Raw genomic sequence first — 14,351 nt, 5'->3', positions numbered from 1 at the left:
CTTTGTCTTTCAATTGCATATTTGGCTTGGGTAAGGTTTATTTTTTAATATTTTGTTTAGAATGTGAATTGTGACTCTTATGATACCTGCAGTTCTTATTGTTAAAACAACTAGATGGGGGGAAGTTTCTCTTTGAGCTTGTGCCATACTGAGATGAGGCAGACATGGGGAGAAGAGAATGGAACTAATACTTACCGATCTGTATGCTTGGTATTGTATCCTTCTGTTGATTACAAAGGGGGCTTATTTCCAGTTCAAATTTTTGTTCCAGGTCACCTGCAGGGAGAAAGAAGGGAAGGTAGATTTATGCCACTTTCATCTCTTCTCCATACCTATACCAGATATTTACAGTGACTGCAACTGTGTGGATTTGATCAGCTGGAATCTTACACCAATGACAACCACATTAAATGTCTAAATACTTTTTTTTTTTTTATTTTTCTTTTTAGGTCTCAGAGAAACTGAGTATCCATACAAAGAAAAATTTTTCTAAGGAAAGATGACTTTTGAATGAACATTAAATCCACTGCTGGCAGTCCACAGCTGTGTGTGCACTATCAAATAAGGGCCAGAACATGGGGTTAGGCAACTTGTGTTTATGTGTCAAGAACTATGGAATTAAAGTTATATATGTGGAAGAAGGATGAAATTAGAAGTTTGATTTATTATTGTGGTGTACGTGGGTATCAGGGCTATGCCTATGCCATTGCATAGTTTTGACTTAAATGCTAGTGTGCTTACTCAGGTTCTATAGCCCTGTATAGAATACCAGAATACCATGTGCACTTTTAAGCCTTGCCCTTCCTCTCTCTGCAGCATGCAATTTCTTCTTAAATGTGAGGGGAATATTTTCAATTAGACATTTAGAAAATATCAGGGAAACACTTCTGGCTTCCCAAACAATCAAAAGCAACAATTCAGCAAAACAGACAAAATAACAGTTTGTCATGTTTCCAAATGTGCAGTTCAAATGTCTTCCTTTTCTCCTCTAAAAATATTTGATTGAAAAAAAGTGTCTCCACTCCAGTGGACACATAACCCATGGATGTCCCCTCTAGGTATTCTGAATTGAAAATGGTTGACCTGCCTGGCTCAAAGTGTATCAATATATTCTTGTCTTTGACAGGTCATTTAATTGACAGGAGTAAGGTTTTTCCTTTGCATGGTAAGAACTTAAATGATGGTCAATTTTCTTACGCTTCGAGTTGCTATAAAAGTAACTGCATGAATTAGTTGTGAGAGCTTTCATGCTGGAGAAAGCCTTCCAAGCAATTTTAAATCCTCACCAGAAAAACTGTTCATTAATGTTGCTTAGATATTAGCCATTTTCTTGAATCAATCTTGAATTGTTTCTCGCCAGTTCCAATTTTATATAAACAGACCAAATTGCATTACTTACCTCATGTTCCTAATTGGCTGTTAAAACATCTGAGAAAGCTAAAGTATTTTTTCTAGGAAAAGTTTGTGTTAGGAGCTGCTGTAGGCATCAGGTGCTCCTTGGAATGTACCTCAGCTGTGTATTTTATTTGCTAATAGAGGTAGTGTAGATGCACTAGATGACTGGAAGATCAGGATCTGAGTCTCTATTAAAATGGCATTAGAAATGTTTCATACAAAAGATGTTAAAACTTTGTATGCCTTCCAGAAGGAAGATTTAATAAGGCACTAATTGTGGTATTACCTGCCCCATCTATAATTAAAACATAAGTGCTATGGTTTTAAAATCTTTAACTTGATGACAAAAAGCCCAGCATTGTTTGTAAGGGGGTAGAGAGGTCTACAATAACATTTTAAAGTGGTATGTTAATGCTAGTTAATACTGATTTTGTATCACTTACCAGGATTATCCAGCCACCAGTGATAGTCAGACCACAGTTTATGCATATTCTCCCACATGAATGCTTTTTCTCCCTGTAAGCCTCTAATTGGCCTCATATGCTCCAGTGTCCCCTTTAGGAGGTATATTATATTTTAGATACTATACCAATAAATCTTGAGTCCTGGGGAAAAACCTCTTTGTAAGAGTTGGGAGTGCTGCCTTTCTCAGCATGGTCCCTCAATACACTCAAGGTGAGTTATCGCACAACTGGGGCCTTGTCCTCATGAGCTGGATATTGATTATACATCTGACTAAATAACCCTGCATCTGGCAAATTGCTTATGTCGCCTCAAAAGCATCAAAGGCAAAGACATTTCACCAGCCTAAATTGACACTGGCTGAACATTAACTTACTGATCTATTTGTCCTTGTTATGGACTAACTGTACCAGGTACCAGCTCTTATGTGGCTTAATTGCGTACTGCAGAATTTTAAATGAACTGTGTGCTCTTCCAGTGTTAGTGCCACTTGCCTTTGGCTCTCAGGATGCTCCAAACAAAGAATTTAGCAGTGATTAAACTCTGCTGCACCCTGTGCTGTAGCACAGCATGACCTTGCCTATGCACATAGCGCCAAATGGTGTAATTACTGTGTTTCAAAAAAATCCCTGCCTGACTGCGCTCTCTGCGGGGGTTTGAAAATATTTGCAATAGGTCCTAGCCGAGCTTTGGCTTGTCTGCTTTGGCCCTTTCAACAGCGCACTGGGAAACGCGTTTGAACCTTTTCTCTGCATTTGTAGGCAGAAGAATGTGTCATATTTGGGAAACAGCGAGGGTAAGGCTCCCATCAGAGCTGTGGCAGAAGCATGAAAAGCGAGATAAAACATGATGGACAGCAGTAGGATTTTCGTGCAGTGTAGTCCTGGTGCTGTTTCAGCTCAGAAACACTAATGGTCAGAGAAGAATCCAGCTGTGGGCTCTCTAGCTGAATTCAAGCACTGAGGCACAGCAGAGCCTTTCCTCCCTCTTGACACTGCTACAGGAGCAGTGAGGGCAAAGAAATACTTGATGCTTTTCTACCTCTTCTCACTTCTAAAATAAGGCAGAGTTTCTCTTCAACAGCTTGTTCTTGAGGGACATCTGAAGGCAAACTGGGTAAGCTGAATGCTACCTCTGCCTTGCCAGACAAAAAGCCTGGCAGGCCGAGGAGAAAGGGGACTGCCACGTGTGAAGGGGCTGACCTTGCCGGTAAAACTCTTCGCAGACCCGTTCGCTCCACTGTTTGCTCAGATCCCAGAGCCGGCAAGGGTTGCAAATGTCAGCGCACTTGAGCGCAATCTGAAAGCAAAGAAGATAGATTAGGGGTGAGGAAATGTTACTGTCCAGCAGTGCTTCAGCAGTCAGTCGGCAGTCATTAAACTCCCAAGCTTCAGCAGTGATGTTGGGAAGGGTTAAGATAGGGTTAAGATCACCTTTTAGAGATGCAGCCTCATCCAAATAAGCCTTGTGAGGAAAAAGCATTTATTTAAGCAGCAAACAAAACTTTCATTCAGCCCTCTGCTTTACTGTAGTGAGAACAAGAGGAGGGCCAAATTCCAAGGATGCAAAGTGTTTTGGTTATTTCTTGCAAGGAGTAAGCCAACAAAAACCTCAGGCTGGCTCCTGCTGACTGCCTGGCTCAGTACCTATGGCTGATGACAAGGAAGGGAAGAGCCAAGCTGGTGTATTTGGGCATCATTTCTCTGTGGTCTCAGTGAGTGACCTTGTATCTCACTTCAATTACACTTCATCTTAATGTCTGCATATTTCTGTTTACAAAACAAAGCACAGGGCTCTCTGTACTGCCTCTGGCTTGGTTTCACTTAGTTAACTAGTACTTTTAAGTGCTTTGCAGGAGAATGAGTACAGGAGGGCAAGAGGTTTTTAAAATCAAGTAACTGCTTCAGAAAAGTAAACCATGTAATAGTCCATCTTACTGCCTAAGAACAAGATGTCATGTGCCTCATTTCTTCACTGAACACAGTCAGTTACCCTGACAGAGGTCAGAAATCATTCTGGCACCTGAGAGGAAAGCGTAAGAAATATGTCCTGTATAACTTCAGACCTGAAAACTGGAGGAGGGAAGTCTCCAAGTCACTTTTTTCTCTGGATTAAATTGATTAGCCTGAATGGTACTGTCACTAGGACCTTTACTGTCACAAGAACCTTTCAAACATTCTTTAATTTATCCTGATCAATCAACATTTTTTGAAATTTTTTCTATTCCTTCTTCCACAACTAATTGACTAAATAAGTGAATCTCACCATGTCTGTGCCCTAGTTCCTATCTTCAAGAAAACACATAAGAAACTTTCTGCCATAGTTGAGATCTGTAACGCCTCTGCATTTGGCATTTGCACAGCTTTCTTGCCTGATCTGTCCAGAAATATGATATGCCCATTATCCTGCCCTGCATAGTCCATTCAGAAATCTGACACAACACTGTGTTGGATGGAGGACAGGTGAGTAGATTACTACATTTCCCACACTGCTGGAGGTGGAAGGATTAACAAATCAGTACTTCCTTCCTTGCAATTGGCACCTTTCCTGTAACCTTGACAAATTTATAACATGTAGATGTTTGTTTTATAAATGATAATGATTACTTAAGCTCCTTTATGTATTTAAGAGTGAAATTAATGTTGTTTCTCCAGAGAAGCAGGTATATGAAGCTATTTTAGTCAAAATAATGCTTCATTAGGTAGAATTTTATTCTGAAGAGCCCGTTAATGACCACAGAAGAACCAGCCTGAATCTATCTGATTTCTGAATAAAGCATGGTTTCTTCATTAGCTGGGTAGATCCACTGGAGAAGCACCTGCTGCCATGGCAACAGCTGTCTCTGCAGAGGCAGTTTCCAAGCATCCATCCCAGGAACAGGGTTGGGCATGTGGTGTCAAGCTGGCTTGGAAAGAACACAGACAAGGGGGCTCTCCTTCACAGTGCCAGCAAATAACACCAGTGAGGTAGTGTCTGCAGAAGAGAGAATGTGATTGAAGCATTATCTGGCAAGAGAAACAGTGGTCTGGAAATAAAATAAGTAATAGCTTATCTTCGTTTCCCAGCAATTGACACTCTCCTCTATCTGTGCATGCACAGCTTTTTAACTGAAGGAAATTACATAAGGAAGTACTGGAGGTTCCTTATGCTTGCCTGACATGCCGGGTGGCAGAAGGAAAGTGTTTATGGTGATAGGTGAGGAGATGATGATGTCCAGACACACTATCGTATCACTATTCTAACACATACTAGGAGCTACTGTGACTTGAGAAATTAATAAAAAACGAGAATGGAAAAATATTTTTTTTGACATTACCTGAAGCATAAAATGTCTGTCTTGAGCATCCTCCAGCCTCAAATCCTGATTGTCGAGGTGAGATTTCAGACGGATCAGAAACTCATTCTGCCTGTTGATGTCTGTTGCCAAGATCAGGGAGCCCAACTGCTGCTCGATGTCCTGTCTACAATTAAGCAAAATAATCTCCTTCAATCACCAAACCACTAGCTCAAAACAATCTGCTACAAATCAGAGCTACCATAAAGATTCTCTTTCTTTATGGATCCAATCTGATCTCTTTGGTCAGTCTCTGCTGGGGTTTGTGGGGCATGACTGATCTAACTGCCTAAATGGGTTCAGAAGGAATAGATAACATAGAAGAAAAATGCCTGTTGGCATAGCTGTTTCGGAAAGCTTCTGAAAAGTACTAGGAAAGTGAAAAAAACCAAACAAACCCAAACCACAAAAAGAAACCAAAACCAACAAACCCAAAACAACAGCATAAAGCCTCTAGAAAAATGGTCACATCTTAGATGCTCAGAGCTAGGTGGTGAATACTGCAGCTTTGAAGTTGTGAAGGACTAGACTGGAGTCCTTTAAAGTACAACTGATGTTATTGGTCTGGTGCAAAGGATTTCTGGAGGGATATGGAGCTTATTGCTTGTTTATATTCTCAGTAAGGTCACCTGTGATTAAAATTTTGTATTGCAGGCTGTACACTGGCTCAGTCTCTACTCCTAACACTGCACAAAACCAGCAGGTAAGAAGTTAGCATCAACCTGGCCAAGGTGCATGCTGCTGCTTTTTTTTTTTTGCTTCACTTGAAAAGATGGTGAAGACTGAACCACGCCTCCTGAGCAGTCCTGATGCTACTTGACCAACTGCTTTATTTTTCTATTTAATGTTTTTTAATACCTAAATCTTTCCATAATTGGTTGGTGCTATGTAAAATGAAAAATACCAACAATGGTCCTGAAAAGGTCTGTTCCTGCTGTGACTCCCAGTGTTCCTCACCCTGACAGTGGCAATTCCTGTGCTGCAGAAGTGGCGAGGTCTTAGAAAATAGCGCTGCTGTATAACCTTGTCTCAGGATTTCTTACTGGCACAAATTGAGGACAGTAAGTTCAGCCTACTCTGAAGCCTGGGCCTCTGCCATTGTCCTTCCAAGAAGAGTAAAGGAAGCCACAGGCTAGTTTCAGTGATGCAATTCTTCCAGTGGACACTTACGTCACCTCCTTGGGCAGATGAGCGAGGAGCCGTGACTCTCGAAGCATGCCTATCGTTGACCGCCAGTGATGATTTTCTAGCACTGAAACATTCTATGGAGGAGTAAAGGGAATAAATTCAAGGATTAGGCATGTATCCATGGTACAGACGCAGACTTGCTGTATCACACAATGCCTAGAGCAGGTTGGAAGTGCTGAACATGAGCCTAAAATGTGTGCTTTTTAGCACACGCTTGGACTTGAGGAACTGGTCTGGATTTCCACAGTTAAGAACCTTGTGCTTCCACGTTTCCTAGCTAAGGTCAGCCCTAGAGTCCAGCTATGAACAGAGGAGCTAATCTCATCTGAGTGGGAGGTAGCTTGCATTCTAACAGATTTATTAACAAACTAAAGTGCAAAATCGTATTTTTACCTCCTACTGATCCCAGATTGACTTCTCAGCTTCTAGAGTTTGAATGCAGAGTGGACAAAAAAAAAAAAAAAAAGAAAGATAAACTGCCAAATTTCCCTTGGAATAAGGGAACTGGAAGCTGTCTGCAGCTGCTCTGTGAAAGCAAGAAGAGGATCAGTATCACTGAGCATCTGCAGGCTTCAGCAGCTTAGCCTGCAATAAATTTTGAGTCCTTTTTGTTTGTTTGCTTCCAACTAAGTGGAACCAAAGTTAGGTCAGAAAAAATTCCTAAGGAATAGAAACCCAGCTTTCTAGGTTGTCTGTAAATTACAACAAATTGGGTATCTTGTGTCTGATGACTTTATATTACTATCCTAACACACAATGCATTTGCCAATCATCACGCATTTAATTCACAGAGTACTTTTTACCACTGAACGCCTCAAAAACATCACTTGTTCCAAAACCCCTAACACAACTGTAATTCACAAAAGCATCTGCTTGCTGCAGAGAAGTGGTCCCGTGGAACACCCCTCCAGTGAATGGCAGAGTCCTCATATATCCACAATGTGCCCAGTGTGAGGGAGACAACTGTCACCTGACACCAGGGATACTCTCAGGGGAGTTGTGGCATTTGATCCCTGTTTTGGGCAGTTCATGACTTTTGTGGTAGATAAGCACTGGATTAAAAAAAACCCAAACCAATAAAACTTTTGGGGCAGGTAGCAGAGGAAGGACTCCACCCTGTCACTGCCAGCTGGGAAACTAGAGTCAGAATCCCCCTCTCTGGCCACTGTTAATGTCTGGCTCCCTTCTGCAGGGTCCCACAGCACTGCAAGGTAGCTGTGGTAGTACTGCCTTTCCTGTTGGATGTGACACACAGCTTCCACTTCTTCGAGAAGGGCTGAACAGAATTTTCTCCTTAAGGCTTTCCCATCCTCCTTTGTAATTTGGTCAGATCTGGTGACTGTTGGAACACTAAACACTGCCAGCAACCAAGATCCAATCTGGATTTTGATCATCTTGTCAGTAATTTTCTTGAAATTTCATGATCAAAATTAGTGCAAAGGAGAGACCAAGGTGAGAGCACGAATTGGATTGATTTCTTATTATGATATTTTCTGCAGTACATTCAGTTGCTTTTGATTTCATACAATCACTGATATGTTGCCTTTGTGTGTGTGGGTTTGGGTTTCGTTTGTTTGGTTTTGTTTGTTTCCCTACCCCATGGATACTGGGGTAAAAAACAAAACCAACCTCAAAACTTTCCAAACATGCAAAGATTAAGTCCTTTTCCTTGGAAGAGCTGACAGACTCAGAACTCAGGATCAGCTGTGCAATATCTGCTTTTGACAGGAATTTTGTTCATCAGCCAACTTAAATATCCCTCTTCTCTTTTTGCCTAAGTACATCAGGATGGACTTTTGCACCCCTAAACTCTGACCAAGAAAAATAAGAGAATGTAATAGGACATAACAACAGATTTTTTGCTTCTTTTACCTCCCCAGTGGAGCTGAATCCTGCTCCCAACAGTCACCCCAAGCCCTACCTACCTACCATCTTCCTACCCTAATGTAAATTAGACATATTCTGCCTGTCAGCTTTATTTTTTGGGAAGCCTTACATTTGTTTAAGACAGTGCCTGTATGCATCCATAGAGGGTAATTCCCTAGTCTGACTGCACCCTTGAAACATCCCAACTGGGGAAATCCCCCTCAGAGCACCCTGTGCCCCCACATCCTGTCCAGCATGGCAGTGTTCCTTGCTGGGAGGGAATGCTTCAGCAGCAGCTACCTCCACTAGGGAATTGCCTTTCATGGATGCAGTTGCTCTTTGGCCATGCTGAAGGCCAGCCTGAATAGGGCTGAGTGTGTAGACATCCAAGAATTTTCTTGCATCCAACTAATAATTACTCAAAAGAAAAAGCAAACTCAAGTATCCATCTCAGAGTATTTAAAATTCTGTAAGTTTTTGCTCTTTGCCTGTTGCTATAGGGGGAACTTAAAGTGAAGCTGCTGCACTGTCTAGTGGAGGAGAGAAAAGAAAAGGTCAAATTAACAAGCAGCAACTGAGCATGAAGTCATATGACTCCCTCTTAAATGTAAGCAGCCAGAATCCTTGGAGCTGCTGACAATAATTAGTAGAGTCAGCTATTCCACCTAGGAACACTCTACTGCCTTATTAAGACTAATTGCCATGAGCTAACTGATTGCCTCGGCTGGTGGGGAGATAACCCATGCAGGGAAAAGTCTATGTGCCAGCCTGCAGATTGGGGTTCTTACCTCTGCTTGCCCATAATTTTCTTTTTTTTTTAAACTTAGTAGCTCAGGTTTGCTTTAAAGGCTGCATACTAGGAAGCCTCTGTCACATCTAATGCTTAAAACTACTGGACTGCTATAACACAAGGCTTCAGGACTGTGATGAAAAAATGTTGGGTTTTTTTTTTTTTTTGGTTTTTTTTTTTTTACTTAGAGCATCACATAATCTCCAATCCGTGCTTTTCCCTGAGCCACTCAAACCACCACACTTGACACATTTGGAAAAGACTAATAACTTTAAGAGAAGACTATTTTCTAGGTACAGAGAAGACTTCCATTTCAATTCAGAGTGGAAGGGAATTTAAATTTCTTTCAATCTGGTCATCTATTCTTAGTCACTGAGCAATTGGATTAGCTACACAATATTAAATCCCTGGAAATGATACTTTAATTAGAAATTTAAGTAATGCTTAGTCTGATCAAGGACTTCTCCATCTCATGCTCTGTCAGGGAGGAGGGGCACAAGAAGCCAGGAGGAAGCAGAGACAGGACACCTGCCCCAAACTAGCCAAAGGGGTATTCCATACCACCGCATGTCATGCTCAGTATATAAACTGGGGGGAGGCATCCTGAAGTCCCAGACTGCTGTTCAGGTTGGTCTGGGTATCTGTCAGTGGCTGGTGAGCAATTGTATTGTGCATCACTTGTGTTTATTGTTTGCTTTTCCCTTCCCTTTTTAGTTTCATATTCTCTCCCTTTGTTACTTCCATTATTATTATTATTATTATTAGGAGGAGGAGGAGGAGTAGTAGTTTTATATTATACTTTAGTTATTGGACTGTTCATATCTCAACCTGTGGGGTTTACATTCCTTCGATTCTCCTCCCCATCCTGCCTGGTGGGGGGGGGACAAGGAGGGGTTGAGTGAGAGGCTGCGTGGTGCTGAGTTACCAGCTGGGCTTAAACCATGACACCTGGTTTTGCAAAATTTTTCTTCCCAGATGTAAAGTTCTAATTTAAATGTACAAACAATCACATGCAAAGAGACACCATAAACAAATAACCCTTAGCCTCAGTTACTACTGTTTCAGTGAAAAAAGTCTGCCAGCTATGTTTAAACTTACTTTTGTTTGATCATTTTTCTGGTTAGTCCCAGCACTTCTGTGGCTCTGCTACTTAAAAACCAAAAATACTAGAACTTTTTTGTTTCTGTTTCAAGCACATGTTAAAGCACTAATATTGAGAAGAATGTAACTTATTGTTTTCAAGACTATTCACTGAACCTAAATTTTTGACTGGAAACATTTTCAGCTAAACTTTTTCCAGCATTGTTATTTTTACTGGCATCCATTTACTGCATGCTACTAAAATCTTCAGAAACAATCTGGGATCAATTTCAGATAAAATAAGTCAAACTTACCACTGAAGGTCCCTAAATAGGATACTTATCAGTCACATCTGCTGTTGAAAGATTGCATTTTCTGTATTGTCAGTGCCTTTCTAACCAACATTTGAAAGTATATTTAAGCCCAGTTAGCTGAGCAGAAACCACCTTTCCAAGATACTAATATTTTAGCTACATTTCTTTCACAATAGTCTGAATGTTCATCCTAATCATATATTACCGTTTCCCACTATGAATTTGAGAGGGGTTGTATACATTTTCAGAGGACCAGGGGCTTTGTGGAATGGCTCTACCCACTCCTCTTCCAAGGACCCTTAACATAACCTTGCCAAAGTCCCCTGGTTTAGTCCCTGGCTTTTCTCCCTCCCTACTCAGCTGGCCTGATAGAAGAGACTAGAGCAAAACACACCAGACACGTGTGTGTATGAATTCATAAACTGCATCAGCTTGTGACGAGTCACAAAGTTTTAAGTGTCTAAGCACCACTGTGCCCTGGCTGGGGTTCCCACTGTACAGACTGCTCCCTTTCCTCAGGGCAGGATAGCTGCATTTCTTATGGGAAAACCCAAACGTTGCTTGAGTAGGGAAAAACAAGAGAGAATCTCTTCAAGCAGTAAGCACATCACAGCAAACTCTCAATTTCCTAAGTATGTGTAAAAAGGTATGTAACTATTAGTGAATCCTCAGTTATTCATCTAAACTTGGGATACTCTGTTTCTGACACCCTGTTACAAAGGTTGAAGCTGACTCTTCCAAAGGCTAGAAATCAATACCACCTCCATTTATTGCTACAAATTACAGTGATTTATGGCATTGCTCCAGCACGTATATGTAAGTATAATGTACAGAACAGAGATGTGCATACATAGTAACGTATACATGCATGCAAAGATTATACACATAGAACAGCTGTGGATAAAATCCAGAGCTACAGTGATTGCCAGAGGCCAGAACTACAAATATACTCAAAAAGGACCACAAAAGTCAGGGCAGGATGGGAGGGTATCTGTTTTTGTTTCAGGAAGTCTTCTACCAATGTTTGCCAGAGCTGGGAGGACATATACCAGGTGAAGGACCAATCTACACTTATCTCAGGCCTATGTTTCTCTCTGAGATCTTTCACTGACTGCTGTTAGAAACAGGATAATGGTCTAGACAGCCTGTGGTGTGACTTGGTGTCTGTTTTTAAGTTTTTTCTTTGTATCTCCAGGCATATTAGGGTCAATAGCTACAATTTTTCCTTTGTTTTCCTCTATCTTCTTTTTTCTTTCTTTTTTTTTTTAAATTGCAGTATTCATTAAGGGTTTAATTTTACTAGAACCACATGAAGTAAGCTTGTTTTGATGCAATGCCAATTTAGAACATGCCTGCTGCTTACTTGCTCACTGAAGGAAGAAGAAATACAAATTGTCTTGCTATGATTTTAAATCTCTTACCCACCGTCCCTTACCCCAGGTGATCCACAGAAGAAATAACCTAGGCAACCAACTTGGCTTAAACATGCTCAACAAAATCTGACATTTCCACCTTCCTTATCATGTGTATCAGCTCTGCTGTTAAGAAGGACACCCAGTGCTGAACTTAACTGAAATTGTCCAGGTTCTGAAGTGCAGGTTGATTTGATCAACATCCCTCTGCCACCAGATTTTGGCATTAAAGTTCACTGCAAATTGCTTAGACTCTCTTTGACATCATTTTACATATTATCAACTTGATGAGCAGTTTTACCTGGTACAGGCTGGCAAGGTGGTGTTTAGTTTTAATCAGAAAGGGTTGGTTGACCCCCGGATGATCCACGTCATGGGCTGCAGCAGCCAGCAGTCCGAGCATGATGTCCAATGGGGTGAGGAAGTTGGCAAGCTGAATGACACACATTAATCACAACAAGAACATGAACAGCAAATACCTTTTTTTTTTTTCTTTTGGCAAATAAGCCAATCAGCTGACATCGTGGCATTGCTCAGTTTTGAAGGCTTTTGTACACAAATGTCAAATATTTAATAAATTTTGTAAACAACATTTTAAAGGTGACTGTTGAACAAACATCTATAAAGATATCAGACTATATTACTCATATTTTATTACAGTTTTTCTTATCATCATTCATGGCATTATAGGGATTGTTGTTATAGAAGTGCTTGAGCATAGTCTAAAAGCTTCAGTTTAAAAAAGTAAGTATTCTAGCAGATTGGTGTACGTTAGCATACATGATAAAAGCTCTGTTTCACACAGTGTTTAGTAATACCAACAGTACATCAGGCTTCATTTTTGTAGTGCAGCACTGTGTTGTAAAATGCAGAGTTTGTAAACTTTTGAAATTTCAAACTTGGCTGTTAGCAACTTCAGTTCAAATATAAGTACTTTACTGGAACGTAATTTAATTTTCTAGCTGCAGACATCCACATTTGAAAACCTGCCCAGATTTTTTTCTTCTATACCACTTATCATTCAGAAGCAAATTTTGTTATCATTGGCGAGGAAGAAAAAAAAAAGAAGTCTTGGCATTTTCTGTTTCTCATGGTGATGTAGTTATTACCAGCCTGATGAGTCTGTACAGAGTACAGCATTCTGAGGTGAGAAATGAAAAGCAGTGTGGTATTCTGGATGTTGGCTGTCCTTCACACTTCTTGACAGAAGGCACTCGCAGATCTTGCAGGAGATGGAAATACAAGAAAGCTCTAGCCTGCTCCTGTCCTCATTTACCATTACTATATTCTGGCCTAACAATTTGCTAATTCTAGCAGAACTTCCTTTCACTTAAATTAAGCCAGGAAAGATTAGCTATATTGTTATACTGTGGCTCAGCATTACAGTATTATGGTGCATTCCAGTAACACATAAAGCAACGTCATATCCTCATGTTGTGAGGGCTTGCTGAAGCTGCTGTTTACTCATACAGAGGATACCCTTGCAACAGACCCAGTCTAAAGGACCACTGTCCCCTTTTATGGTGTTGCCCTGCCCGATTTGTTATTTTGAAATACTGATGTGAGAGGCTTATGTCCTGAGGCACGGGCATGCGTTGCCTTCTGCTGGCTCTGATGGAAGGACTGCAGCCACTGGTGGGGGGCTGGTACACATGGTCATGGCAGCTCATTCAGCATCAGTTTGATACATCACCTGCATGATGTGAAGTAACTAGTATCTTGTTTGAAATGTCTGCAGTCTGTAGCTGACTCTGCTATTGACTGGTTGTTGACTTGAAGCCCGCAAACTTTTTCTGCTATCTAAAAATAGCTGCTTTTATATTTTTTTTCAATCTTGGGGAAACAAGTTGAGAATTATCTGAAAGCAAAATAAGTGTGAAAGGTCATTACCTTGGGCTCCCTCAGATAGCAGTGCATAGCTTGGGTGACATCAGCAGCATGGACAGCATTGTGGTACGGGTTTTGGCTATGGTAATCTTCTTGAACCATAACTGAGAACCAAAACAGAAAACAAAGATCCTTTTGGCTCTGAATACCACGGCCACAAGTGGGAACTGGATTTAAAGTACAATTGAGGTTTTGCAGTCAACTACCTAAGGAGTTTCTTCAAATAGCTGTAGCTTACTTAGACTGGTGCTCTTATTGGGATACCTTTAAACAAAAAATGAATGACAGGATTTGTGAGGCCCAAGGGGATATACCGGGTCTAGTGAATAAATCAACTCTTTCTTACCTTAGTGAAGGCTCTCATTCAGGAGTAAAATAAATAAGGAAGAGAGGCAAATTCATCCACAATGGAGTGTAATTATTTAGGCTGGTGTCATAAGGGAGTAATATGTCATTAAGTCAGTACCACCTATTTTACAGCAGCAGGAGGCGAGGCCCTGATATCCTGGCATCATTTGTTATTTGAGTGACTTAACTACAGTCAAAGGCATTCCTACATCCTCCAGACAGAGAATCAAAAGATACAGCTTTGGAGTATTTGGAGCAAAATCCTGTGATAATTT

At 40.8% G+C, this 14,351-nt stretch overlaps 2 protein-coding genes across 7 annotated transcripts in view; one reads left to right on the top strand and one right to left on the bottom strand.

The window, feature by feature from the left end:
- The window catches only part of MTFR2 (mitochondrial fission regulator 2), a 364,022-nt gene that overhangs the window by 32,417 nt on the left and 317,254 nt on the right, over positions 1 to 14,351 (top strand). The window lies entirely within an intron of this gene.
- Positions 1 to 14,351, bottom strand: part of PDE7B (phosphodiesterase 7B) — a 175,763-nt gene that overhangs the window by 5,219 nt on the left and 156,193 nt on the right. For all 6 annotated transcript variants that reach the window (XM_062639618.1, XM_062639620.1, XM_062639622.1 and 3 more), the window contains 6 exons: positions 13,732 to 13,832; positions 12,143 to 12,274; positions 6,362 to 6,453; positions 5,174 to 5,318; positions 3,060 to 3,156; positions 196 to 276 (listed from right to left, as the gene is read on the bottom strand). In XM_062639618.1, coding sequence (XP_062495602.1) covers positions 196 to 276; positions 3,060 to 3,156; positions 5,174 to 5,318; positions 6,362 to 6,453; positions 12,143 to 12,274; positions 13,732 to 13,832 — 648 coding nt within the window. The remainder of the gene's footprint in view (positions 1 to 195; positions 277 to 3,059; positions 3,157 to 5,173; positions 5,319 to 6,361; positions 6,454 to 12,142; positions 12,275 to 13,731; positions 13,833 to 14,351) is intronic.

Source organism: Pezoporus occidentalis, unplaced genomic scaffold (assembly GCF_034315485.1).
Source record: "Pezoporus occidentalis ecotype Australia unplaced genomic scaffold, CSIRO_AGI_Poc_V1 ctg61, whole genome shotgun sequence".
Taxonomy (NCBI): domain Eukaryota; kingdom Metazoa; phylum Chordata; class Aves; order Psittaciformes; family Psittacidae; genus Pezoporus; species Pezoporus occidentalis.
Note: the sequence above shows the minus strand (reverse complement) of the source record. Positions and strands in the feature narration are given on the sequence as shown.